At 43.8% G+C, this 27,884-nt stretch overlaps 2 protein-coding genes across 7 annotated transcripts in view; one reads left to right on the top strand and one right to left on the bottom strand.

Annotated features, from left to right (window-relative positions):
- FAM13A (family with sequence similarity 13 member A) overlaps window positions 1-27,884 on the top strand; it is a 198,914-nt gene that overhangs the window by 65,824 nt on the left and 105,206 nt on the right. For all 6 annotated transcript variants that reach the window (XM_048848645.2, XM_048848643.2, XM_075127514.1 and 3 more), the window contains one exon: window positions 24,135-24,307. In XM_048848645.2, coding sequence (XP_048704602.2) covers window positions 24,135-24,307 — 173 coding nt within the window. The remainder of the gene's footprint in view (window positions 1-24,134; window positions 24,308-27,884) is intronic.
- LOC125636080 (uncharacterized) lies at window positions 21,286-23,008 on the bottom strand. Its single transcript, XM_048848651.2, has 2 exons — window positions 22,302-23,008; window positions 21,286-21,914 (listed from the first exon to the last, which is right to left on the bottom strand). The coding sequence occupies exons 1-2, from the start codon at window positions 22,879-22,881 to the stop codon at window positions 21,394-21,396; spliced, it is 1,101 nt and encodes a 366-aa protein (XP_048704608.2). The 5' UTR covers window positions 22,882-23,008; the 3' UTR covers window positions 21,286-21,393.

The raw sequence follows: 27,884 nt of genomic DNA, 5'->3' as shown, positions 1-27,884 counted from the left end.
AAGCTTGGATGAGTTGGTAGTCCATGTGATAGGGGCTTGGGGGAAGAACTTAGTTTAAAAAAAAAGTGGGGGTCAGGATTGGGGTCTTATCATGAGCTGTACATGTAGAGCATTATTTAGCCTAACACCAGCCCTTCTGAGTCAAACAAGGAACAGTTAGGATCAGGACAGCAGCTGCTTATGTAAACAAATATGGAGGCACAAGGAAATGCAGTATGTCTTGCTCCATCAAGAAGCAGCAGGCATATGGATAGGCCTTTCCAACAACACACACACACAATTAAGTGCAGCTAAGGCCAGGGATGGCAAAATGTGGCATGTGGAATTTTGCAAAGCTGTTCAAAGCTGCCTTATTTTTAATACAGACTCAAGTCATATTAATAATGCAAGTATGCAATGTTCTCTTATGATTTTAGTAGCCTGAGACGTCTGGTATACATGGGCTGCATTTTCTTATTAAGGATGAGGACAGCTGCAGTCTATTCCTTTTCGTGCCTTCTTTCTTTACGTGCTGTTACCAAGAGCAGTGAATAAATAAGTTCAGATATGCTTAGCATGCTGCCATCGTTTTAGGAGCTCTGATAAAGCCATGCAGAAAGCAGTTTCCCAAACTGGTCTCATGTCTCTAGAACAGAATGTATCTCCCAGTATTGATTTTTCCCTCCTTCTCAAAACAAATTCCTCCATCTGATTCCTTGATTCCTCTGAGGTTAGGTCTCAAAAGTCTTTTATAAAAGTGGTTGAGCTCAGAAAAAGTGTCTATGGAGAAATGGCATCATCTTTCACAACAGGTCTACTCCTTGGCTATGTTCAGAATCATATCTGTTTACTTGAGTAACTAAACTTATTGCTCTTTACTTGAGTTTGCCTTCAGAGACAACACAAGTGAGAGACCATGAAGTTTTGCATATCAACAACAGAATTGTTAACAAAATTGCAATTACAGTGCCAAATTATACCTTGAGAGATACCTGTTCGATCCGTTGACTGAGTTGGGTAGCTATAAGTGAAGGCAAAAGTTGGCACTGTAATTGCAGTTTAGTTAACAATTTTGTTATTGGTATGCAAACCATAATAAAAGTAATTTATGTGCTGTTTGAAACCAATGGCATTGGACAAGTATAACTGAGGATCGAATTTAACTCCTAGAATCTTTGTTATTGATGGTGATTCTTGAGCAAGAAAGACAGGACCTTGCCTTCACACCGGGGAACAGCAGGATTAGGTGAGTAGGGGGAAATACCTTTTTCCTTGTTAAATGGAGCACACTTGATGTGGAATTCACCAAGGGGGTAATAAATAGGGAACCCCATAATGCCCTACATACAGTTATTTTCTAGAGTAAATTTGCTTTTTAAATCAAGTGGAGAGGTTTCTAGAACCAGGATTTCTTGAATGAGTGAACTGTTGCTTGGAAGTCATCCCGACAGAACTCCACCCTACTAGTGAAATATTGTTCTATATATTCGAGCAATTTTTGTGACACAGATTTATCCTCAGTAATTAGTATCTTCTGGCATCTCCTCTCTGGAATTAAAAAAGGCTAACGCTCCAGTCCAACAATGTATTTAAATGTGCGCTTAACTTTAAGTATGTGATTACCCCCGCTGAAGTCAACAGGACCACTCATGTGCTTTAAAGATAGCATGTGCTTAGGAGGATTAGGCCCCAAAGTAATATCCAACCCTGTAAATCCCAACCAACTTTGTCCTCCATAAGATTGGGGTGGAGAAACACTCCTTAAAATACCAGTGCCAGGGTGAGTCTTAAAGCTTCAGACATTTTAATATAGCAGTAAATCAAAAGCGTTGATGTTTGAAAAGGCCAGCTGCACAGAGTAAATGGTTTAGTGATATATTATTTAAACATACAGATACAGTAACCATTCAATCTAGATAATTGTAAATGAAAATTATGTTGATTCAGTTAAGATTTTTGATGTCAGATAAATCCTTCACACATATGGCATCTTATTTATACTAATAAGCCTTATTTAACCCTTCCCTGGTAATTATTTAGATTTTTTTTTAAAGAAGTTATTGACAACCAAAATGGCTCAACCATGTTTCTTCAGAAGCTGTCAGCAGCATACAACTTACCAGGGCCCTGAATAACAGAGGCCAAGTTTCTAATCTCCGTTACACTGGTGTAAACCCAGAGTAACTCCACTGAAGTGAAGTTTCAGCAGTGTAACTGAGATCAGAATCTGACGTAGACAGTGGTGGATGTGGCAACAGCAGCGTAGAATGTGATGACAGGGGATGTGGAATTTTGTGACATCACTGTGGCGGTTTGGAAAGGCAGAGCTTGTGCTTTGGTTTTGAGCGAGTGTGAGAATTAAAGACTGAATCTGGTGTGTTCAGCTGCCTTTGCTGCCTATACTAACCTTTCTGGCGGTGTGCATAAATAAATCTTGGTAAGACATATCTCTCGCTTTCTTCAGACTCACATGGTGGTGTGTTTTCTAGTTGAAAACTTGATTTGAATTAAACCTCTTCAAACATGCTTTGTGTGTATATTTTTAACATAATGTCGACAGTATTTTAAATGATTGGTCAAGTTATTTTCTTAAATATTTTCACGATTTAGGCCCCAGTTCAGCAGGGTGTTTAAGCACATGCCTAACTTTAAGCACCTGAGTAATCCCACTGACTTTAGTAGGGTACTTGTGCTTAAAGTTAGGCATGTGTTTAAGGGCTTTGGTGAATTGGTGTCATAGTTGTTTGGGGAAAATGCCGTTATAGTTCTAATTTATTTGGTTAATAAAATATCAGGGGGAATGAGTGACACTTGTAACAGCCTATGTTGGGAGAGATGGAAATGAAGCCTGGTAGATGTGCAGAATCAAGATTGGCACTTGCTTCTGTATACGGGGATATTCTGTAATGTGGTCTGTCATGTAATGAATCAGGCCCTAAATTGTTAGATACAAATAGTACTTGAGAGGGGATGGCATTTTGGCAACAAGGAGAGGGGGTAATTAATTTTATTTTTTTTAAATGACTCCCCAGATTTAAAATCCAAAATTTAGTTCCTCCATCCTGGGATGGCATGGGTGCGGGGGTGTCCAGACACAGTGTACTCCTGACTTTGCTCTGTCTCCAAGCAAGTCTATAGCTGTAATGAATGGCTGTGATGTTGGGCTGGTAGGAGGGTTGTGACACTGCACAACCTTTGATGGAGTATAATGCAGGAAGAAATTGAGATCTCTGGGAGTTCCATAAGGGACTTAAAGGATGCTGCTACCCCAAAAAAATAAACAACTGGGAACAACATGAAGTTCTTGAGAAAATCTGTCTTAAAGCAGAACCTAAAATAGTTTATCTTGAATGACCCAGGTGGTAAGCTTACAGGTCTGTGTATATGTGATTTGAAACCACATCAAAACTATTGATCATTCAAATGGAATGAATATGTTTGCGTCAAGAGGCACCAGTGGTCAAATACAAAATGTAGGTAACTAGGCAGGTGGCTCATTTCCAAGTTACCTGATGAGACAAATTGGGTAAGTCAGGTTCAGTGAGAGCGAGTTAGTTGTCCTATAGGTGAGAGATGCATCTGGCTAAGGCTCCTCCCACTTCCCCAATTGTTCATGAGGCAGAAATAATGCTGATAGATAGATTGCATGTTAAAATATACAGCTTACATTGAGAGCTAATTGAAGTGTTTTAGGCAAAATCTTAGACTGGTGTTAAATTCAAATAGCATTCTGCGGGTTCTAAATCAGTCTGTCTTGTCCCAGCTTTAGCAAAACCAAGAGCCTTTACCTGTTCAGTATAGTGGTTAGGCTAACATATATCAACCTGGAAAAAGAAGAGGGTCTTTGCAACAGATTAGATTGGTAAAATGTAGAGCCCTTCAAATAACACATACATCTGTATCTAGGTACGTATATGGTTCCTATCATCTTAGTATCAGACCACTTTTATATTTTTAAGATTGCAGTTTCACTTGTATAAATCATATTTTGAATGTAGTTGATTTTGCAACCAGGAGAGTGCTGATATAATGAAATACTAACTGAAGGCATATTTTTGTGTATGCTATTTTAAACTATAACTAGCCGATGTTATTTCCGCTTTATTTTGATTGCCTTATTCTGACTTCATCTTTGTTTAAATGTATATAATTATGGAGTTATCCTAACTATATCTGTACATGGATGTATAACTTAAGATACTGGGGAGTATCTTTTTTCCTCCCTCAGAGGATGAGTGAAGGTCTTTGGTGAAGAAGGATGATCTGTATTAGGATCTGCAACTTTACTGCATGCCAGTGAAGATATAACTAGATATATTCACTGCCTCACTCATGGAATACTTGTAATCCCTTGTGACTCTGAGTGCCAACTGGCCAGGAGTACAGAGGGTGTATAGGGGCTGTAGGGGTCTCCTGGTTCCAGTGTATACATTCTAGTTCACCAAAGAGTGTCATATGAGGTCTCAAGAAGAGCCGGTGTCATGCTGGGCATCAGTATCATTGTGAAATATGCGTACCGATGGTGTGGAAGACATCACTTATGTACACTGAAAATGATGTTCTTAACGGCTGTGGCTAGGGACTGGTTCCAGCAAAGGTAAGAAACAGGATTTCTGTCAGATAAGAAATTTTTATCTGCTTACATGTTGGATACTTTCATGCTGGGTCTCCTCTCACCAGTCTGAACTGAATGCTAATGAAGGACTGTGAAAACTTCAGAAAGATAAAAATAACAGGAGGAAGTAAACAGTGGGCTGTGGAGGGGACCTACCTTGTGGTGCACATCAAAGATTTGATCGAGTATAGTTGGGGGGCAAAGAAGAGACCCTATCATCCTTCACATAAGTAGTAAATGGACAGTGAGTTTGCTTCATGGAAGAGGGGTCTCAGCCAGGCTTGGTTGAAAACTCTGGAGAGAAATTTGGGTGCGATAAGCTTCTTTAGACAGGAGGTAACTTGTTAGTTAAGTTTAGTCTCTAGAAGCATGTTATGATTTTGTTTTTATATGTAACCATTCATTTCCGATGTTCTTATTTGCTATCACTTGAATCTCTGTTCTTTGATAATAAACTTATCCTTGTTTTCACTATAAATATATCTAAGTGCTTGGTACGTTGTGTTCCTTTGTGAACAGCTGGTCTGGTAATTCTGTGAGTGTCCAGTGGATAAGGGGCTGGATGCCACAGGAAATGCTCGGAGGACTCAGAGGTTGGTGCGTGCCTATTGCTGACCCAGATAGAGAAAGCAAGGCCTGTGGGGGCCTGGAAGGTAGTGTTTGTGTTGCCAGGAGGCTGGTGGTTTCAGTGAGTTGACCCATAGCAGGCACAGACAAGATTTCCTTATGCTAAGGGCAGATGATGGTGAGGTGCCTCTCAACCCTGAGTACCTCTGCGGAGCATCACAGCCTCCTCTTTGGAATACAGAAAGCTAGGATTTTCCATACTGCACCAGATCTTTAGTCTATAAGATCTGTTATCTTTCCTCTGAACTTGGCCAATGTCTAATGCTTCACAGGAAGATGGAAAAACCCCCACAGTGCACCTAGCCAGTTGTGAAATACTAACAGTGAGGACTGCAAATGGATGCCTTCCTGAATGGTCAGTATATGCCTTGAGGGGAGAGATTTAATTATCCTTATTTCAGCGTGATTCAATACAAATTTTTACATTGGCCATAAAAGTATCCAGTCTCTTTTAAAGTTCAGATACAGTTACTGACTTCTGTGACCTTGCTGGGACAGTGAATGGCTGAATCCAGTCTGTGTGAACTGGTATTTCCTTGTATTAATTCTACATGATCCGATGGCTAATTTCACTCAGAGACTTTTTGTTTTCATATTGTTGGACAGCCCCTCGCACCTGAACCAGAGCACAAAATCTGTGTATTCAGCACAAAATCAATTCACATTTCAAGTCATGAAACAGCTGTCTCTGGATTTAAAATATAGGTATTTTTATTGTCTTAAATAATACGTACAGTAAAATGTATGTACACAGACACGCCCTAGCTCTGCTTGAGCTAGAATGCTAAAAATTACAGTGTGTCCATGGCAGCACGGGCAGTGGCTTGGGTTAGCCACCCAAGTACAGTTTCACCTGCCACCCCGGTATGCACTCAGGTGGCTAGCCTGAGCCACCGCCTGGGCCACACAGCCACTCTGTTAGCATGTCTTGTCTACCTGACTTGGGAACACAGGTGCCGGCTTCCTGCAGGCCCCAGGGGTGCTCAACCTCCCACTCCCCCGCACCTGCATGCCGCGAAACAGCTGATTGCAGCGGGTGGGAGGTGCTGGGAGGAAGGGGGAGGAGTTGATCGGCGGGGGGGCCGCGGGCGGAGGAGAAGCGCTGAAGGAGGGGGGAGCTGGCAGAGTCGGCGCCTATGCTTGGGAAGCACGTTCCCTGCTGCAGTGTACCCTTCCTGCACAGACCCACCTCTTAAGATAGTGCAGCATGTGCTCTCCTCAGTGAAAGCCTCCTTCCCTTGAGAGGGAACCATATCTCACCGTCCTGCTGTCCCGCTGGGATAGCTAATAGCAGTTGTAGCACAGTCTTTGCGTAAAGGGTCAGGCATACTCCTGTCTTTGTCATGTGTCATTTGAGGTTCAGCTTCATCAATGAAAAGGTTATCAGCAGACAGATGTTAGGCATTTCACTTTTCCCTAAACAAAGCTTGCTGTTTGGCCTGTCCTTGAATTTATCGGTATCTCTTAACATCAAACAACATTAAGTTGTTTACTCATTCAGAAGGATTTCTGTTCTGTGGCTCATCTTGGTGTGAGGCTTATGCACTGATTTTAATTCTAACAGGAGACCGTCCCCATTTGGTACAGTTAACATCGTGCCAGAAAAAAAGCCAACCATTTTTCTCCAGTGCAATCTGCAGCAACTCCTAATTGTACCAGGATTGCTGTATACTGGTGGCTGGGAATGCAGGAGGTTGATAAAAAGCATAGAGAAGGTAACAACTTTTGTGGATGTGATGGTGAACATGCAGAATTTTTTAAGGCATCTCCCAAAGCAAAAGCAAGTGGCCTTAAGCAAAAATCAGAAACACTCTGCTGTGTCCAAAGGTCAGCCCGAGGGAGGCAGAACTATTGCCTCCATGAGGAGTTATTTGTAATTAATGAAGAATGATATCTTTTCTTTTTTTAAGAGTACAGTTACCTGCACAAACTTGCCATGTCGTGCTAGTGTTGTCCTGTTTGTGAGGAATTAAGGGGACATTTGGGATTGCAGCAAATCTTGACCCCTACGGAGCCCAACAGTGTGGCTCTGATGAGCTGGAGGAAGGGGCTCCTTGCAGAGAGAGCTTTAGAGATGGGACAGAGACATACATGGGCAGGAGTTCAGGCCAGGACTGGCAGACCAATTAATCCCACCATGAGAAGGCAGAGGTTGCTAGTGCTGACCTCTGATTCATGACATTTACCCTCCCATCTGTTACCAGATTTGCCTGTTACTTTGGGTTATGCTCATTTTTTCGGGGGGGGGGGGGGTTCTGTAATTCTGTCAATGTACTCCTTGTGTCACTTGTGTTCTCATGTGGAGCTCTACTTCTGCACGTTCCCTCCCAGTGGAGCTATCCTGCAGGACCAAGGTTCCCCAGGGCTGGGATCTTCCAGCCCCAGAATCAGATGAATACACACATAATAACAGAGCGCATCTGAGAGGACAGGTTCATCAGCACACTCAAGCTGACCCCTTATATGCCCCTGGACTCAGCAGGCTGGGTCGAGCAGCACTTCCAAGCTGCCACCCTCGTACACCCCAGGTTCAGCACGTCCCTATCCCCACTTTCATGTTACAATTGTTCTGGTAGTAACCCACTTGATGAGCAAACCCCAGAGGATTTTTGGACGCTGCAGGGATCTTTAACTTAGGCATGAGGAGCGTTGCTGCAGAGCGAATGAGGAAGCCAAAAAACACCCACGAGGGGAAGAGAGAGAGAAAAGCAACCAGCTTAACCATGGAAGTTATTTATTGCCAGGTAATAACCACAGGAGAGCCAAACAAACAAAACCAGTTATAATATTAAATCTAACTTAAATTTGATTATAAAAGTCAGATTTAGAAAAGTGACTGATCACACAAGTCAGGGTCAGAAGGCTATACCTAGAGAGAGAAAGAGAGAGATGGGTCCTTACCACTCCATGAAGCTTGAGTCGATTGGTGATGGCTGAGGTTCTGGAATGCTGGAGACAGGCAGAGCCCCCAGCACGATCAGTCAGGAGAAGATGAAGTCCCAATGGAACTGATGCAGATTTTGGATCCAGGCATCAGAGCACTTACCTGAGCAGGGGTAGGGGTTTTTTTAGGGAAAGATCAGTGGTTCAAGGGAGAACATAAGATTTGTTTGTGGGTAAACTGATGGCTCAAGAGAGTATACCAAAGTTGTTTTGTTCAGGCTAGACAATAGGAACTGATCATTTCTATGGGCGGTGTTCCTTCGAGGGAGCTCACGAAGCAATTAGGCATCTTCAGTATTTTGGATACCAATAAAGTATTTATTACTAGAATTGGTCTGATAACTACTGAGCTGGGTGTGTGCAGGTGTGGCTTCATTAACATCTGGAGCAGAGGTTCCCCCATCATGCAGTGCTTTCCTGCTTTTCTGGTCCGATAGTTCAATGCAGTTCTTGCCTTGGAATTTCTGTTCTCCATTCTGTATGCTAATGGAGATCCCTCTCTGTCCCATCTTTGATGCAGATGAGGCTGGGGAGTTTCCTTAATCCTGTCATCCTTGTCCAGAGGGGTTTAGGTGCATCTCTCCCTACCTTTTCATTGCTTTTTGTAAGCCTTTCTTCTGATTGGCTTTGGTTCAAGCAGAGGCTGGGGGAGCTGGGGGGAGGGGAGAAGGTCTTTTGTGAGTCAGACAGGCTGGGTACTGTGTCCTGGTTCCCCAACAACACAGAGCTGATTGGTAACACACCCCCACCAGCTCACACTGTATAGCCCTTGGATTTCAGTTCCTAACCAGCTCTAGCTAGCCCAGTGTGTAGAACTATGACATGTGAGGCAGCAAGATGGTATTCCCCTCAGGCAGAGGAGGTCTCACAGGGGAAGTGGGGAATTGTTGTCCAGCAAATAACCACAATACTATGGTGTTGTGTTACAACATTGTCTTGTTGCTTGGTTCCAAGTCGTATGGAATAGAGAATGAAGCATTCCTTTTTTTCTCCCTTTACCTATTAGGTTTGGTGTGTTGTAATTGTGCAATGAAAATCCTAGCCTAAAATCTGGTTTTACAAGCATAATTGTTCCTCAGAGTTTGTGTGTGATACAGATACTGGCTTGTAGCAGTAGCATTATATAAGTGATCCCAATACCAACACAGGAAAGAGGGAAAAAAAAACTTTAGAGAAAAATAAAAGGATTCACTAGGTTTTTTTTTTCCTCCTATGGACACCTGTGTGACGGGTTGGATCACAGAAACCCCTTTGGGACTGGCAACTGGTGCACTGAGACTACCCCAGACCCATTTTCCCTGCCAGCTTGGGACTCTAGAACCTTTCCTTGTTTGAGCCAGACACGCTTGCCTGCTGCAAACACAGACCCAGGTCTGAATCATGTCCCTTAAAAGCTGCAGGCTTACCTGAAAACAGCTTAAGCGGTGTTCCTGTCTCCAGCACCCAAGTACCCAGTTCCCAATGGGATCCAAACCCCAAATAAATCCGTCTTACTCTGTGTAAAGCTTATACAGGGTAAACTCATAAATTGTTCGCCCTCTATAACCCTGATAGAGAGATATGCACAGCTGTTTGCCCCCTCCCCCCAGGTATTAATACATACTCTGGGTTAATTAATAAGTAAAAAGTGATTTTATTAAATACAAAAAGTAGGATTTAAGTGGTTCCAAGTAATAGCAGACAGAACAAAGTGAAAAGAAAAGGAGTACTTGTGGCACCTTAGAGACTAACCAATTTATTTGAGCATGAGCTTTCGTGAGCTACAGCTCACTTCATCCATGTCAAGGTTCCTCCCCCACTCTGAACTCTAGGGTACAGATGTGGGGACCTGCATGAAAAACCTCCTAAGCTTATCTTTACCAGCTTAGGTCAAAACTTCCCCAAGGTACAAAATATTCCACCCGTTGTCCTTGGATTGGCCGCTACCACCACCAAACTAATATTGGTTACTGGGGAAGAGCTGTTTGGACGCGTCCTTCCCCCCCAAAATACTTCCCAAAACCTTGCACCCCACTTCCTGGACAAGGTTTGGTAAAAAGCCTCACCAATGTGCCTAGGTGACTACAGACCCAGACCCTTGGATCTTAAGAACAATGAACAATCCTCCCAACACTTGCACCCCCCGTTTCCTGGGAAATGTTGGATAAAAAGCCTCACCAATTTGCATAGGTGACCACAGACCCAAACCCTTGGATCTGAGAACAATGAAAAAGCATTCAGTTTTCTTACAAGAAGACTTTTAATAAAAATAGAAGTAAATAGAAATAAAGAAATCCCCCCTGTAAAATCAGGATGGTAGATATCTTACAGGGTAATTAGATTCAAAAACATAGAGAATCCCTCTAGGCAAAACCTTAAGTTACAAAAAAGATACACAGACAGAAATAGTTATTCTATTCAGCACAATTCTTTTCTCAGCCATGTAAAGAAATCATAATCTAACACATACCTAGCTAGATTACTTACTAAAAGTTCTAAGACTCCATTCCTGGTCTATCCCCGGCAGAAACCAGCATATAGACAGACACACAGACCCTTTGTTTCTCTTTTTCCTTCTCCAGTTCTTTGTCTCTTGCTTCCATAGCTCTCCTGTGAGCAGCCGCTTGGTGGTGTTCTGCTTCTCTCGCTGCCTCCCTTTCTTGTTCCTCCTTCAGCCGCATGAGTTCTATCTGTCTTTCATGTTCCCTTTGTCTTTCCTCAGCCTGAAATTTGGCTAATTCCAGCTGTAGTCGAGCTGCGGATTTTGTCATTCTAACCTCTCTGTTTTTAACTAACTTTACACCCGAGGTTTAGAAATAAACAAACAAAACTTGGCTGTAAAACTTTGCTGTGCTGGAATAGAATACTTATTCTCTGATAGTGATTGTCAGATGAAGTGAGCTGTAGCTCACTTGATGAAGTGAGCTGTAGCTCACGAAAGCTCATGCTCAAATAAATAGGTTAGTCTCTAAGGTGCCACAAGTACTCCTTTTCTTTTTGCGAATACAGACTAACACGGCTGTTACTCTGAAACCAGAACAAAGTGAATTACCAAGCAAAATAAAATAAAACACGCAAGTCTAAGCCTAATACAGTAAGAAAACTGAATACAGATAAAATCTCACCCTCAGAGATGTTTCAATAAGCTTCTATCATAGACTGGACGCCTTCCTAGTCTGGCTCAATCCTTTCCCCTGTTACAGTCCTTGTTCCAGCTCAGGTGGTAGCTAGGGGATTTCTCATGATGGCTGCCTCCCTTGTTCTGTTCCACCCACTTATATATCTTTTGCATAAGGCTGGAATCCTTTGTCCCTCTGGGTTCCCACCCCTCCTTCTCAGTGGAAAAGCACCAGGTTAAAGATGGATTCCAGTTCAGGTTACATGATCACAAGTCCTGTGAGACCCCAAGCCTTCATTTCTTGCAGCCTGACTCACAGGAAGGCCTGCCTGCAAACAGAGCCATCCACAGTCAATTGTCCTGGTTGATAGGAGCCATCAAGATTCCAAACCACCATTAATGGCCCACAGTTTGCATAACTACAATAGGACCTCAGAGTTGTATTTCATATTTCTAGTTTCAGATACAAGTGATGCATTTATACAAATAGGATGACCGCACACAGTAGATTATAAGCTTTGTAATGATACTTTACAAGAGACCTTTTGCATGAAGCATATTCCAGTTACAATTATATTCACACTCATTAGCATATTTTCATAAAATCCTATAGAGTGCAACGTCACAACCTGAACAATCGTTTTTTATTTGGAAAGCCTCAAGATATCAAAGCATTTATAAGTCATGGTGTTACAGACCAAGGGGTGTGAACAGCTCTAAAAATTCAGTCTGACAGATAGTGTCTTGTTTGTTTTGCAGACTTGCCAAAAGGCTCTCTTTCCATTACTTTTTCTAGCATTGTGTGAGGCAGATTCTACAGATGAAATGTCTGGCAGAAATATTCTGTGGCGGTATTGGTCATGAACATAAGAACAGCCATACTGGGTCAGACCAAGGATCCATCTAGCCCACTATACTATGGTCCATCAATGGTCAATGCCAGGTGCTTCAGAGAGCATGAACAGAATAGGCAATCATTGAATGATCCATCTCGTCATCCACTCCCAGCTTCTGGCAATCAGAGGCTAGGGATACCCAGAGCATGGGGTTGCATCCCTGACCATCTTGGCTAATAACCACGGATGGAATAGCCTTAATGAACTTATCTAATTCTTTTTGAACCCAGTTGTAGTTTTGGCCTTCACATCATCCCCTGGCAGTGAGTTCCACAGATTGACTGTGCACTGTGTGAAGTACTTCCTTTTATTTGTTTTAAACCTGCTGCCGATTAATTCATTGGGTTGCCCCTGGTTCTTATGTTATATGAAGGAGTAAATAACACTTCCTTATTCACTTTCTCCACACTATTCACAATTTTATAGACCTCTATCATATCCCCTCTTAGTTGTCTCTTTTCTAAGCTAAAAAATCCCAGTCTTTTAATCTCTCCTCATACAGAAACTGTTCCATACCCGTAATCATTTTTGTTGCCCTTCTCTGTACCTTTTCCAATTCTAATATATATTTTTTGAGATGGGGCAACCAGAACTGCACGTAGTATTCAAGATGTGGGCATACTGTAGATTTATAGTGTCATTATGATATTTTCTAGTGGTTCCTAACATTGTTAGCTTTTTTGGCTGCCACTGCACATTGAGCAGATGTTTTCAGAGAACTATCCACAGTGACTCCAGGATCTCTTTTTTTTGACTGGTAACAGCAAATTTAGATGCCATCATTTTGTATGTATAGTTAGGATTATGTTTTCCAATGTGCATTAATTTGCATTTATCAACATTGAATTTCATCTCCCATTTTGTTGCCCAGTCACCCAGTTTTGTGAGATCCCTTGGTAACTCTTCACAGTTTGCTTTGGACTTAACTATCTTGAGTAGTTTTGCATTGTCTGCAAATTTTGCCACCTCACTATTTATCCCTTTTACAGATCATTTATGAATATGCTGAACAGCAGTGGTTCCAGTACACATCCTTGGGGGACCCCATTATTAACTTCTCTCCATTCTGAAAACTGACCATTTATTCCTGCTCTTTATTTCCTGTGTTTTAACCAGTTACTCATCCATGAGGGGACCTTCCCTCTTATCCCATGATTGCTTACTCATTCGAGGCCCTTCCTTCTTATCCCATGACTACTCTTGTACTTAAATCAGTTTGCCTACAATTTGTTAAGGGCATAAGGGGAACTTTCTGCCACTTCCTGGCCTTGGATCACTACTCCCATATCTAGCACGGCATGTGAGTCTGCTCTGTTTACACACACATTTATTTATTCATTTATTCCTTATTCATTACAGTGTTATAGTAGAATTGTTTACATCTTCGAGAGTGTAATTCCTGCTGCCTCTAACATGGAGCTGTACCTTAAAGTTACAACCGAGCCTTGTAGTTTGCACAGAATAACGTGTGTGTGTGTGTGTGTGTGTGTGTGTGTGTGTGTGTTCACACATAAATGTTGAATAACAACAATTCCATTCAAGTCACAGGGGCAGAAAAGCTCTCTATTCAAATACTAAAATAATAAAAATAATTTATGATTTTATTAATTGCATGGAGTTTTCTGCTGCTGTGACTTGAATGGAGTTGTTGTTTAACATTTATACTGTGGTAGCACCTAAAGGCCACAGTCAAGTTGGTCCTCATTGTGCTAGGCCCTGTACAAACATAAAACCAATGACAACAGACCCCACAGCCTCAGGAAAGTGAAGGCTAGGAGTGCCAGCTTTCAAAGAAAAATACACTTGCCACATTAAGAAAAAATATTGTCACTGAGAGGTCATTTCTTCTTCCCTTGATGAGTTTAGTGGCTAATTAAGTGTGTTTATTTTATAATGCTCTGATTCTAGTTTTAACTATGATTTTGCATGAGGAGCCCCTTTGAAACCCACTGGCTGTCTGGGTAAGCAAAAGGCTTGTTGCATTTGTCAGGATTGGAGCATCAGGCCCATGTCCTCTTGCTCTTTGAAGTACAGCAGAGCAAATTCTGTTCTATTTAAGGCTTTCAATAATGGTAAATCCTTTATATTTCATTCAGTCATCAGTGTTTATAGCTTTCAAAGCAGCACAACCAAATGATCTCTATATCAGCTCCTATATACATACATCTCCTTGTGCAACATAAACTATAGTAGCATCAGGGATATCTGGATAAATAAGGCACTCCACGTTGTCAAAAAAGTATCCAATAGACTTATTGAACTGGAGTCCTCACACCCCAGTGCTGGCTTCAGACACCCCCCATATCTCCCAGAAGGACACACAGTTTCACTTTTTGTTTCCTCCAGTCACATTCAAACCAGTCCAACCTGCAGTATGGAGCTGCTAAGAGCCAGATTCTGAGGCTCATACTTCAATGCACACAGCCCCACTGATTTCAATAGAAAATTGCTACTGCTTGAGGAGCGGTGGCAAAATCTGGCTGTAAAGGTGAAATCCTGGCCCCATTAACATATGGGCCCTATTTACCCCTGGCAAAAGGCCTATTGACTTCAGGGAGGCCAGGGTTTCACCCTAGGTGTGCAGCCTACAGGCTGTAGGCCAGAGACACTGAGCAAATGCTATTTCACTTAGTTTATTTGTTGCTGAAGTCACTCTGTCTCTGGTGCATGTGACATAAATGGTAGAACAGGGAAAGGTAACTCAGCCTGAGGTGCCTGTCTCTTCCCAGTTCATCTTAATCCCACCTTCCTCCTTTGTTTCCATAGTGTCTGTCCCATGCTCATGCAGGAACAAGGGTAAATGCTTCTTATGGTCATCTATACCCTTATTTTATCCACTGTAGAAACTTAGATCAGGCGAGCTTCAGGCCTTCTCTTGTGCCTGTGCATACAAGTGGTGAAATGGTGGCCGAATGACGTGAAATTATACCTGCCTACAGTGGAAAATTGAAAGCCTGAGATTTCCCTTTTCATTGACCTTAGGCCTGCACCGGTGTACCTGGGTTTCTCTTTGCACTGACATCTCAAATACATTGACGGTTTTCATTTTACATAAGGAAAATAATAATGCTCTATGAGGCACCTCACTATTCCCTGCCTTAGTGTGGGGAGGACTCCGGCAGCCAGAGGCAACACAAGCGTTCCCCTCTCAGCCCTTGCAGACTTGGCTGCCTCTCTGCAGGTAAGTAATAGGTACACCCCAATGCCCCCCTCTCCCTTCCAGCATTCTGAGCATGCCCTGGAGTTTTTGGCTCCTGTTCCACTGGACACTCAAGAGAATTTGCAGATCCACTACTTCCAAAGGACCAGTACACACCAGCTTACCAGTTACTCCTCAGGATCACCACTCTGCTCATCACACAGCACATAGATACATTTACCATAAAAAGAAGAATTTTGTTTAAAAAAGAAGTGAGATTTGAGAAGAAGCAAGTAGAATTAATGGAAACAAATGGTTACATATACAAAATAAAATTATAACATGTTTTCTAGAGCCTAAACTTACTTAGATAGTTATTGTCATGTCACATAGAGCAAAAGCTTACCCAAATCCTTCCCGTGTATTACAGCCAGACTTGGCTGTGGTCTCACGTTCACAAGATAAGTCACACTGTCCCCTTGCCTCTTCAGTGGAAAGATCCCCTGTCTCTTTGCAATCCCAGATATATCAAAACAGTCCTTCAGTCTTATTATTTGTAAACAGGACACCTCTACTCATTGTTCTTTCCTGTGGCCTCCTTCTCTTGTTGATCTTACAGTCTTTTAATTTGTATCTGTCTCCACTTGCAGACAGGCTTACATTGTGGGACACAAAATGCAAAATATACAGTTGACCAGACAGAGAGAGAGAAGCATGTCCTATCCCCTGCCTGAACCTCCTGGTGATCTACTTTTAACTTCAAGGCTTTAAGAACTTAATTTCCAGTATAGCCTAACTTCATAAATATTAGTGATACGTACATTTCATAATGACTAGGATGACCAGTGCATTCCTGGTTCTTGGTAGAGACCTCATATGCCACCTAAACACCTGTGCCCTCTGTCAGTTGACACCAAGAAGTTCCTGGGTTACATGCCCCCTTTAAAAGAATCCAGAGGATGGTTGGAATTGTCTCCTGTTGGAACAGGACCTCTCCATTGCTCCTCTACTGTCGATTCCATACCAGCCTGCAGCTGCATCACCACCAATGGTCCTGAGATTTTGGATAGTGTTCTGACAGCTGAAGAAATACCTCAACAGTGAGAGTCACAGGCCAAAAGCCTGAAACTAGGTAGATATGAGTGCAATTATTATGATCCTTACGTATCAGATATGAGTGCAATTATTATAAACCTATTCATAACCAGTTTCCGGAGACATCTATCATTCTCTCTCATAAATCAGAGAATCTCTATTAGATCACCTCAGGGTTATCTTATGCAGTGTTGTTGTAGCTGTGTTGGTCCCGGGATATTAGAAACACAGGGTGGGTGAGGTAATATCTTTTATTGGACCAGCTTCTGTTGGTGAGAGAGACAAGCTTTCGAGCTTCCACTGAGCTCTTCTTCAGGTCATTGTGAAATGACCTTCAGGGCCTGAAGAAGAGCTCTGAGTAAGCTCAAAAGCCTGTCTCTCTCACCAACAGAAGTTGGTCCAATAAAAGATATTAGCTCACCCACCGTGTCTGAGATATATTGTTATTATTCAGAACAGACAGGAGTGGCTGTAAAAATCAACGTCCAATCACCCCAAGGGGAGAACAGAAGGTTTAAACCCGCAAAATAAGCAGTTAAATCAACTGATTGTATCCAGTGCTAGTGTACTATAAAATATATTAAGGTCTTTTATGAAAGTGTACCCTGTTCTGTACTTGATGGTGGCTATCAGATATGTACACAGACTATGGTTATAAATGTATGTATTTGTGTATGTAGAAAACTGTACTTCTAATTTTTGGGGAAGCTTCAGCTCCACCTAGGGTGACCAGACGTCCCGATATTTAGTTGTTTGTCCTGCGTGCCAACAGATGTATGGTTGGGACGCCATTTGTCCTGATATTTTGGCTCGGGACTGGAGGAGTACACTGGTAAGAGGTCACCTGGGATCCCGGCGGTGCTTATTTAGGGCGGCTCCCAGGAAACGGCGGGCAGCAGGACCCTGCAGCCCCTAGGCACGGGGCGACCAGGGCGGGGTCTCTGCCTGCTGCACCTACCACAAACACTGGCTCCGTTGTGGCCAGTGGGAGCTGCGGGTGCGGACAGGGCGCAGAGCCCCCCTGGCTGACCCTGATCCTGGGGCGCTGCGTGCTACTCACGCCCCCAACTAAGTCCTGCCCCCACCGCTTCAAGCCAATGGCAGCTGGAGCCAGTGCTTGTGGCAGGTGCAGCACGTGGAGTGGAGACTCCTCTGGCCGCTGCTGACCCTAGGAGCCAGAGGAACCTGCCAGGTGCTTCCCAGTGAGTGGGAACCGACCCCCAGGTAAGTAGCAGGGCTGCGGCTGGGGCCCTGTGCCCGCAGTTTGTGGCGGGGCTGCGGTCGGGAGCTGGGGCTGTATGTTTCTGACAGGGCTGGAGCGGGGTCCGTGTACTCCTGACCCATGGTGGGGCTGGGGCCCTGCGCCCCCAACCCGTGGCTTCCTCAGGCTTTGTATCCTCCTTCCCCCATAGCTCCAGTGGGGGGGGGGTGAGTCTGTGGCTGTCCCCCCACCCCCATGTGTCCTGATATTTTGTTCTTGTCATCTGCTCACCCTAGCTCCACCTCACAGCAGGGTGGTGAAGCAGTCAAGAAGGGAGAAGCATCTCCCAAGCCAGATGTTTACACAAAGCCAACTTCAAGTACCCCTCCATTATCCAGCCTGGGAAATGACAGTGAGGGACCATTAGAGTTAATGTGAAGACATTCCTCACATTTCATACCTATAGTGACTGAAGAAAAATACTGCAACCCCTTTTAAAATGGAAGGGGTTTGAAGTGAAATCCATCCAGAAACTGAGGGACAGCCTCTAGGCGGGAGGCTGTGTGTGAGTATTGGGTTTCCTCCTTTTGACAGGAGGTACGCTGGGAAACTGTGCAAAGGCAATAGTTAACTTGTATTCGAAAAAAGGATTTTATCTACTATGGAAGTGTAAAATCCAAGGGTGCAACTTTTAGTTTGTGTGATTTGTATGTGTTTGCTTCCCTATATTATTTCATCTTTGAATCTGTGGTTTTTCTATTAAATAAACTTTTGGTTTTTATTCCAAGCAGGATTCTGGTGTGTAAACTGTGTGGAGTGTGGGGAGCACAAGTGACGTGATGACTGGGGGGGCTGGTTTCACGCCATCAGTGGTGATGAACCAGAGGGGAACTGTCTGAGTGTCTGGTAGTTAAGAACTTGGGGAGCACAGATATGGGGAGACTTGGGACTACAAAGGCTGTTGGTGTCACCCTCCAAGAGGTAACTAGGCTGGTGAAAGCCAGAGTGAGACCTTGTGCTTGTGGGCACAATACTGATGTCAGGGATCCAAGCCTCAGGGTATGTCTACACTACGGAATAAGGTCGAATTTATCGAAGTCGGTTTTTTAGAAATCGGTTTTATATATTCGAGTGTGTGTGTCCCCACAGAAAATGCTCTAAGTGCATTAAGTGCATTAACTCGGCGGAGCGCTTCCACAGTACCGAGGCAAGCGTCGACTTCCGGAGCGTTGCACTGTGGGTAGCTATCCCACAGTTCCCGCAGTCTCCGCTGCCCATTGGAATTCTGGGTTGAGATCCCAATGCCTGATGGGGCTAAAACATTGTCGCGGGTGGTTCTGGGTACATATCGTCAGCCCCCCGTTCCCTCCCTCCCCCCGTGAAAGCAAGGGCAGACAATCATTTCGCGCCTTTTTTCCTGAGTTACCTGTGCAGACGCCATACCATGGCAAGCATGGAGCCCGCTCAGGTAACCGTCACCCTATGTCTCCTGGGTGCTGGCAGACGCGGTACGGCATTGCTACACAGTAGCAGCAACCCCTTGCCTTGTGGCAGCAGACGGTACAGTACGACTGGTAGCCGTCATCGTCATGTCTGAGGTGCTCCTGGTCACCTCTGTGAGGTCGATCAGGAGCGCCTGGGCAGACATGGGCACAGGGACTAAATTTGGAGTGACTTGACCAGGTCATTCTCTTTAGTCCTGCAGTCAGTCCTATTGAACCGTCTTATGGTGAGCGGGCAGGCGATACGGACTGCTTACAGTCGTACTGTACCATCTTCTGCCGAGCAGCCATGAGATGTGGATGGCATGCAGTCCTTCTGCACCGTCTGCTGCCAGCCAAAGATGTAAAAGATAGATGTAGTGGATCAAAACAAGAAATAGACCAGATTTGTTTTGTACTCATTTGCTTCCCCCCCTCCCCTGTCTAGGGGACTCATTCTTCTAGATCACACTGCAGTCACTTACAGAGAAGGTGCAGCGAGGTAAATCTAGCCATGTATCAATCAGAGGTCAGGCTAACCTTCTTGCTCCAATAAGGACAATAACTTAGGTGCACCATTTCTTATTGGAACCCTCCGTGCAGTCCTGCCTGAAATACTCCTTGATGTACAGGCACCCCCTTTGTTGATTTTAGCTCCCTGAAGCCAACCCTGTAAGCCGTGTCGTCAGTCACCCCTCCCTCCGTCAGAGCAACGGCAGACAATCGTTCCGCGCCTTTTTTCTGTGCGGACGCCATACCACGGCAAGCATGGAGCCCGCTCAGCTCACTTTGGCAATTAGGAGCACATTAACCACCACACGCATTATTCAGAAGTATATGCAGCGCCAGAATATGGCAACGCGATACCGGGCGAGGAGGCGACGTCAGCGCGGTCCCGTGAGTGATCAGGACATGGACACAGATTTCTCTGAAAGCATGGGCCCTGACAATGCATGCATCATGGTGCTAATGGGGCAGGTTCATGCTGTGGAACGCCGATTCTGGGCTCGGGAAACAAGCACAGACTGGTGGGACCGCATAGTGTTGCAGGTCTGGGACGATTCCCAGTGGCTGCGAAACTTTCGCATGCGTAGGGGCACTTTCATGGAACTTTGTGACTTGCTTTCCCCTGCCCTGAAGCGCATGAATACCAAGATGAGAGCAGCCCTCACAGTTGAGAAGCGAGTGGCAATAGCCCTGTGGAAGCTTGCAACGCCAGACAGCTACCGGTCAGTTGGGAATCAATTTGGAGTGGGCAAATCTACTGTGGGGGCTGCTGTGATGCAAGTAGCCCACGCAATCAAAGATCTGCTGATATCAAGGGTAGTGACCCTGGGAAACGTGCAGGTCATAGTGGATGGCTTTGCTGCAATGGGATTCCCTAACTGTGGTGGGGCTATAGACGGAACCCATATCCCTATATTGGCACCGGAGCACCAAGCCGCCGAGTACATAAACCGCAAGGGGTACTTTTCGATAGTGCTGCAAGCTCTGGTGGATCACAAGGGACGTTTCACCAACATCAACGTGGGATGGCCGGGAAAGGTGCATGACGCTCGCATCTTCAGGAACTCTGGTCTGTTTCAAAAGCTGCAGGAAGGGACTTTATTCCCAGACCAGAAAATAACTGTTGGGGATGTTGAAATGCCTATATGTATCCTTGGGGACCCAGCCTACCCCTTAATGCCATGGCTCATGAAGCCATACACAGGCAGCCTGGACAGTGGTCAGGAGCTGTTCAACTACAGGCTGAGCAAGTGCAGAATGGTGGTAGAATGTGCATTTGGACGTTTAAAGGCACGCTGGCGCAGTTTACTGACTCGCTTAGACCTCAGCGAAACCAATATTCCCACTGTTATTACTGCTTGCTGTGTGCTCCACAATATCTGTGAGAGTAAGGGGGAGACGTTTATGGCAGGGTGGGAGGTTGAGGCAAATCGCCTAGCTGCTGGTTACGCGCAGCCAGACACCAGGGCGGTTAGAAGAGCACAGGAGAGCGCGGTACGCATCAGAGAAGCTTTGAAAACCAGTTTCATGACTGGCCAGGCTACGGTGTGAAAGTTCTGTTTGTTTCTCCTTGATGAACCCCCCCGCCCCTTGGTTCACTCTACTTCCCTGTAAGCTAACCACCCTCCCCTCCTCCCTTTAATCATTGCTTGCAGAGCCAATAAAGTCATTGCTGCTTCACAGTCATGCATTCGTTATTCATTCATCACACAAATAGGGGGATGACTACCAAGGTGTCCCAGGAGGGGTGGTGGAGGAGGGAAGGAAAATGCCACACAGCACTTTAAGCACAGCACTTTAAAAGTTTACAACTTTAAAATTTATTGAATGACAGCCTTCTTTTTTTTGGGCAATCCTCTGTGGTGGAGTGGCTGGTTGGCCGGAGGCCCCCCCACCGCGTTCTTGGGCGTCTGGCTGTGGAGGCTATGGAACTTGGGGAGGAGGGCGGTTGGTTACAGAGGGGCTGCAGTGGCAGTCTGTGCTCCAGCTGCCTTTGCTGCAGCTCAGCCATACACTGGAGCATACTGGTTTGGTCCTGCAGCAGCCTCAGCATTGAATCCTGCCTCCTCTCATCACGCTGCCGCCACCTTTGAGCTTCAGCCCTGTCTTCAGCCCGCCACTTACTCTCTTCAGCCCTCCACCTCTCCTCCCGGTCATTTTGTGCTTTCCTGCACTCTGACATTATTTGCCTCCACGCATTCGTCTGTGCTCTGTCAGTGTGGGAGGACAGCATGAGCTCGGAGAACATTTCATCGCGAGTGCGTTTTTTTTTCTTTCTAAGCTTCACTAGCCTCTGGGAAGGAGAAGATCCTGTGATCATTGAAACACATGCAGCTGGTGGAGAAAAAAAAAGGGACAGCGGTATTTAAAAAGACACATTTTATAAAACAGTCGCTACACTCTTTCAGGGTAAACCTTGCTGTTAACATTACATACATAGCACATGTGCTTTCGTTACAAGGTCGCATTTTGCCTCCTCCCACCGCGTGAACGGATTTTGGTTGAATGCCAGCAAACATACACTGCAATGCTTTGTTCTACAGTGATTCCCGAGTACGTGTTACTGGCCTGGAGTGGTAAAGTGTCCTACCATGAAGGACGAAATAAGGCTGCCCTCCCCAGAAACCTTTTGCAAAGGCAGAACCGCAAATGCCAGGGCAAAGTAATCCTTTCACATGCTTGCTTTTAAACCATGTATAGCATTTTAAAAGGTACACTCACCAGAGGTCCCTTCTCCACCTGCTGAGTCCAGGAGGCAGCCTTGGGTGGGTTCGGGGGGTACTGGCTCCAGGTCTAGGGTGAGAAACAGTTCCTGGCTGTCGGGAAAACCGGTTTCTCCGCTTGCTTGCTGTGAGCTATCTACAACCTCCTCCTCATCATCTTCTTCGTCCCCAAAACCTACTTCCGTGTTGCCTCCATCTCCATTGAAGGAGTCAAACAACACGGCTGGGGTAGTGGTGGCTGAACCCCCTAAAATGGCATGCAGCTCATCATAGAAGCGGCATGTTTGGGGCTCTGACCCAGAGCGGCTGTTCGCCTCTCTGGTTTTCTGGTAGGCTTGCCTCAGCTCCTTCAGTTTCACGCGGCACTCCTTCGGGTCCCTGTTATGGCCTCTGTCCTTCATGCCCTGGGAGATTTTCAGAAAGGTTTTGGCATTTCGAAAACTGGAACGGAGTTCTGATAGCACAGATTCCTCTCCCCAAACAGCGATCAGATCCCGTACCTCCCGTTCGGTCCATGCTGGAGCTCTTTTGCGATTCTGGGACTCCATCATGGTCACCTGTGCTGATGAGCTCTGCATGGTCACCTGCAGCTTGCCACGCTGGCCAAACAGGAAATGAGATTCAAAAGTTCGCGGTTCTTTTCCTGTCTACCTGGCCAGTGCATCTGAGTTGAGAGTGCTGTCCAGAGTGGTCATAATGGAGCACTCTGGGATAGCTCCCAGAGGCCAATACCATCGAATTGTGTCCACAGTACCCCAAATTCGAGCCGGCAACGTCGATTTAAGCGCTAATCCACTTGTCAGGGGTGGAATAAGGAAATCGATTTTAAGAGCCCTTTAAGTCGAAATAAAGGGCTTCATTGTGTGGACGGGTGCAGGTTTAAATCGATTTAACGCTGCTAAATTCGACCTAAAGTCCTAGTGTAGACCAGGGCATAGCAACACAGAATTAAGACACCTTAAGGTTACAGGACAGGCGGTGACAGAACCCCTTACAGGTCTGGGTGATTTCAAAAACATCACAGTGGCTTCATAGCAAAAGTTTTGGCAACAGAAATATGTAAATCCCTTTCCTCCCCAAGTAACAGGTGTTTCATATGTAATTGCTTCAAGAAAATCCATCCTGTCCCTCCTTTTAAGTCTAATTCCTGCATGACTTCTATCAGTTGCTGTCCCCAAGAACTAATATTTTTCCTGTGTTGTAAAAATATTTTTCTTTCGGCTCCTGTTTATACTTCCTAACCTTTCCGGTCCAAATTTCCCATTTGGATGTGTGTGTTTGGCACCTGTCCGAGTCAGTGGGAGTCCTGCATGGACACATGAGTGCAGAATTCAGCATTGATTTTGTCCAAAATTAAACCATACTACTTTTGAGCATTGTTATGGATATATTTATCCTGGGGAGCAGACATGCAGTTTGTGTTGACATTAACTGCAGTTAGAAGTTTGAGCTGCCCTAACAGATTTTAATTCCATTGCTAGTACTTCCTGTCTTTTACAGTCTCTGTTTCCTATTCATCTCAAGGAGAAATAATTAATTTGTCTTTTAGTCATCTATGATATCCTACCATCATGTAGAAAATAACTTTACAGTGATTGCAATTACCTTCCTTTGGTTAATTTCCTTGATGATCAGCTGACACATCTTTTCAGTCTTTATTTTTTTTTAATTGTTTTCATCTAGTAAAAGGTTCGGTTTATACAAATGTTCTGCAGTCTGTCATTCTTTGTTATTTATACGCTATTCGAACTTGGCTTTCTACTACAAATTAGCTGGAAAGGTTCCTGTGCCCTTCTTTCATTTTCATTTTGTTTTTTTTTTTCTTCTCTAGATCACAAAGTCCACCAGGGAAGGGTCTATACAGGAACGTCTCTTGCCACAACCAGAGTTGTCGGATGGAATTCCTCAGGTCGGCCTCCGATTAACTGACAGTAGTGCATGTTTGGAGGAAATGGATTTACCAGATGAAATCTCTTTCATTAACAGTGCTGCATTCTTCTCCAGGTTAGTGCTCCTTTCTTTTCATAAAATACATCTGTGGATGTGTTTATATTCGGAGTATTACTGTATGGCCAGGACAGAAAGCAGGTGTGTAGCTTTGTATCAGTATTGTAAATGCTGCTGATGCTCAGATTTTAATCTTAAAGCAGCCAGTTCCTTTTACATTAAATAGGGCCTGCATCATGTTACCATCTGCATGGAATAAAACATTATGCTAGATGCCTAACTAAGCAAGGGGACCATAATTCACCCAGATTCCCAAATGCCCTGACGCTCTTTGAAATGCAGTTTAAGACATCCATGATTTAAGACTAATGTATTTCTAAGATACTAATTGGAAACTATGGAAAATATTCAAATATACTCTAAATAAGAGGATACATACCTAAGCCGTTTTTATGATGTCTTCAATTTTATGTTTCATAGGCATGTGGGGGCAATTTTTAAGCACTCCTGTTGGGAGCCAGTGAAGAGGGAAAAAGGGTAGCTTAAAAATACTTTTAAAAAATAAAATTTCTCAGCCATACTGTAATAAAAGGGCATCAGTTCATTTTTGCTTTGTTCACAGTTTATTACGCTAAGTTTAATATTGAAATAAATTTCACTAACTGGTAGAACTTAATCCCGTATTGCTTTCTGTATATACCATTACCTGGCAATCCAGCTCTTTTCTTCATTTATACACATGTTCATGCGCACATGTGCCTACTCTTATGGCACACTTGCACATAGGGCTGAATTATTAAAAACGTGCATGGTCCAAATGGAGTACTGTGTGCAAACAGATATTCAGATGCATATATAAAAAGAACACACAAGTTTGTTCCCCATAAAAATTTGCATGCATATAAACCTGGCCTGTTTTGTAAAGGAATGTGGTTGAGAAAGCTGTTAAACATTTGAAACTGTGTTGAGAAATGTAGATGTGTTTCTGGAATAACTGAACACACAAACTGAAGGAAGGTTGCTCTTGCCGCAGGCTTCCTATGTGACTTTAGTCTTGTGACTTAATCTTTCTGTGTCTGAGTTTCTCTGTTTGTAAAATGGGATAATAATACTTACTTGGCTTATAGGAAGGTTTTGAAGCTAAATTCATTAAAGTTTTTAAAGTCACCCTTGAATGGAAGGAAGTACAAAATATTAAAATTAAAAAAATGGTCAATATGGTGCAGTGGTTTCTGAGGCTGCTGTGTCAATGTGAGCACACTAAAAATGTGTGTATATGTACATTATATATTACATCTGTATGTGTCTGCACGTGCACACACAGGATGGACGATGCGCTGGGAATGAATGAGTTGTGTAGTGCGGTGGTTCTCAACCAGGGGTACCTGGTTCTCAACCAGGGGTGGTTCTCAACCAGGGGTACCTGTACCCATGGGGTACGCAGAGGTCTTCCGGGGGTACATCAACTCATCTAGATATTTGCCTAGGTTTACAACAGGCAACATAAAAAACACTAGCGAAGTCCGTACAAACAGATATTCAGGTGCACATGTACAAACTAATATTTCACACAGTGATTTGTTTATACTGCTCTATATACTGTACACTGAAATGTAAGTACAATATTTATAGAAAAGTACAACCCCTGCCAATGAGTTCCACGGATTGACTGTGCATTGTGTGAAGAGGAACTTCCTTACATTTGTTTTAAACATGCTGCCTATTAATTTAATTGGGTGACCCCTGGTTCTTGTGTTAAAATAACACGTCCTTATTCACTTTCTCTCCATACCATTCACGATTTTATAGACCTCAGTCATGTCCCCCCTCAGTCATCTCTTTTCCAAGCTGAACAGTCGCAGTCTTTTTAATCTCCCCTCATACGGAAACTGTTACACACCCCTAGTCATTTTTGTTGACCTTCTCTGTACTTTTTTCATTTGTAATATACTTTTTTTGAGATGGGGCGACCAGAACCGCACAGTCTTCAAGGTGCAGATATACCATGGATTTACATAGAAGCAATATGATATTTTGTCTCTTATTATCTGTCCCTTTCCTAAAGGTTCCTAATATTGTTAGTTTTTCTGACTGTCACTGCACCTTGAGCAGATGTTTTCAGAGAACTATCCTCCATGACTGTAAGATCTTTCTTGAATGGTAACTTAGACCCCTTCATTTTGTATGTATAGTTGGGATTATGTTTTCCTATGTGCATTACTTTGAATTTATCAACATTGAATTTCTTCTGCCATTTTGGTGCCCAGTCACCCAGTTTTGTGAGATCCCTTTGGAGTTCTTCTCAGTCTGCTTTGGATTTAACTATCTTGAGTAATTTAGTATTTTCTGTTCACTGTTCACCCTCTTTTTCCAAATCATTTATGAATATTTTGCACGGCACAGATCCCACTGTTTACCTCTCTCCTTTGTTTCCCATCTTTCAACCAGTTACTGATCCACGAGAGTACCCTCTCTTATCCCATGACTGCTTACTTTGCTTAAGAGCATTTGGTGTTGGACCTTTTTCAAAGACTTTCTGAAAGTCCAAGTATACTGAATCCGCTGGATTATCCTTGTCCACATGCTTCCTGACTCTCTCAAAGAATTCTAATAGATTGGTGAGGCATGATTTCCCTTTACAAAGTTAACTATGCAAAGTATTGTTTGCAGTCAAGGTATATTGCAGTGCATAAAATATGTATTTTATCCTTTCTGAAGTCCCTGCCCTGCACCATGTTGACTGTTGATATAGAGAACAATTTTATGTTGAGGTTGAAGTATTTCTGTACGTATAAAAAGAGATAATTTTGTCTTTCAAAATAGGTGGAGTACTGTTTGTACCAGCAATCTGTGCCAGGTACCTAATATATATGTTCTCTCAAGAATTACATCATCTTTAAAACTATGTGCTAAGGGCAAACTGCTTTGCATACAGTAGCAGAAAAACACAACTTTAAGCCAGGCCCTGTGGAAGAAGGGGTAAAGTGAATAAGCATGTGCGCGCACACATTTTCCCAGGACTTCTCCCATTTTGAAAGTGCGTGGGTATAAATGGCTGTCAGAGCTCTACCAGCTAGAAAAGAGGAACATGCATAAGGCTCTTATCCAGCAAAGCACGTGCTTAACTTTAAGCACTGGTCCCATTGACTTCATTGGGATTAATTGTGCACTTAAAGTTTTGCGTGGCTTAAGTGCTTTGGATTGAGGTTCAAATGGATTTTTGGTTTCAGGAACAGGGTTTGTGAAGCTTATTCAGTCACAAAGGAGGAAAGGCCTCCTTCTGCCAAAGTCTCTAACATACAAGTTTGAAGCTACGTGTGCCCAAATATAACAGTAACAGAAAGCGTAAGGCTTTCTACAGCACAAAGGTAAGAGTGAAAAATGCTTCCCACAGCCAAAGCCCAAGGTGGGAGTGTGTTGTGCTGAGCAGAGGTCCTTTCTGGATGCTGTTTATATTTCTGTAGAGTACCAGATGTTTGCTACCTATGGACTTGTTAGCATCTACCATCATGAATCCCCTGCCAATTAATAAGGCTTTGCTGCGTATCGCTCATAGCCATTGCATATTGGGGCTGCATCCATTCTTGATCCTGGCAGCATTTTCAAGGACATTTGCCTGTACTGGGAGATTAAC

This window comes from Caretta caretta, chromosome 4, assembly GCF_965140235.1.
Source record: "Caretta caretta isolate rCarCar2 chromosome 4, rCarCar1.hap1, whole genome shotgun sequence".
Taxonomy (NCBI): Eukaryota; Metazoa; Chordata; order Testudines; family Cheloniidae; genus Caretta; species Caretta caretta.
This window is presented reverse-complemented; position numbering and strand designations above follow the sequence as displayed.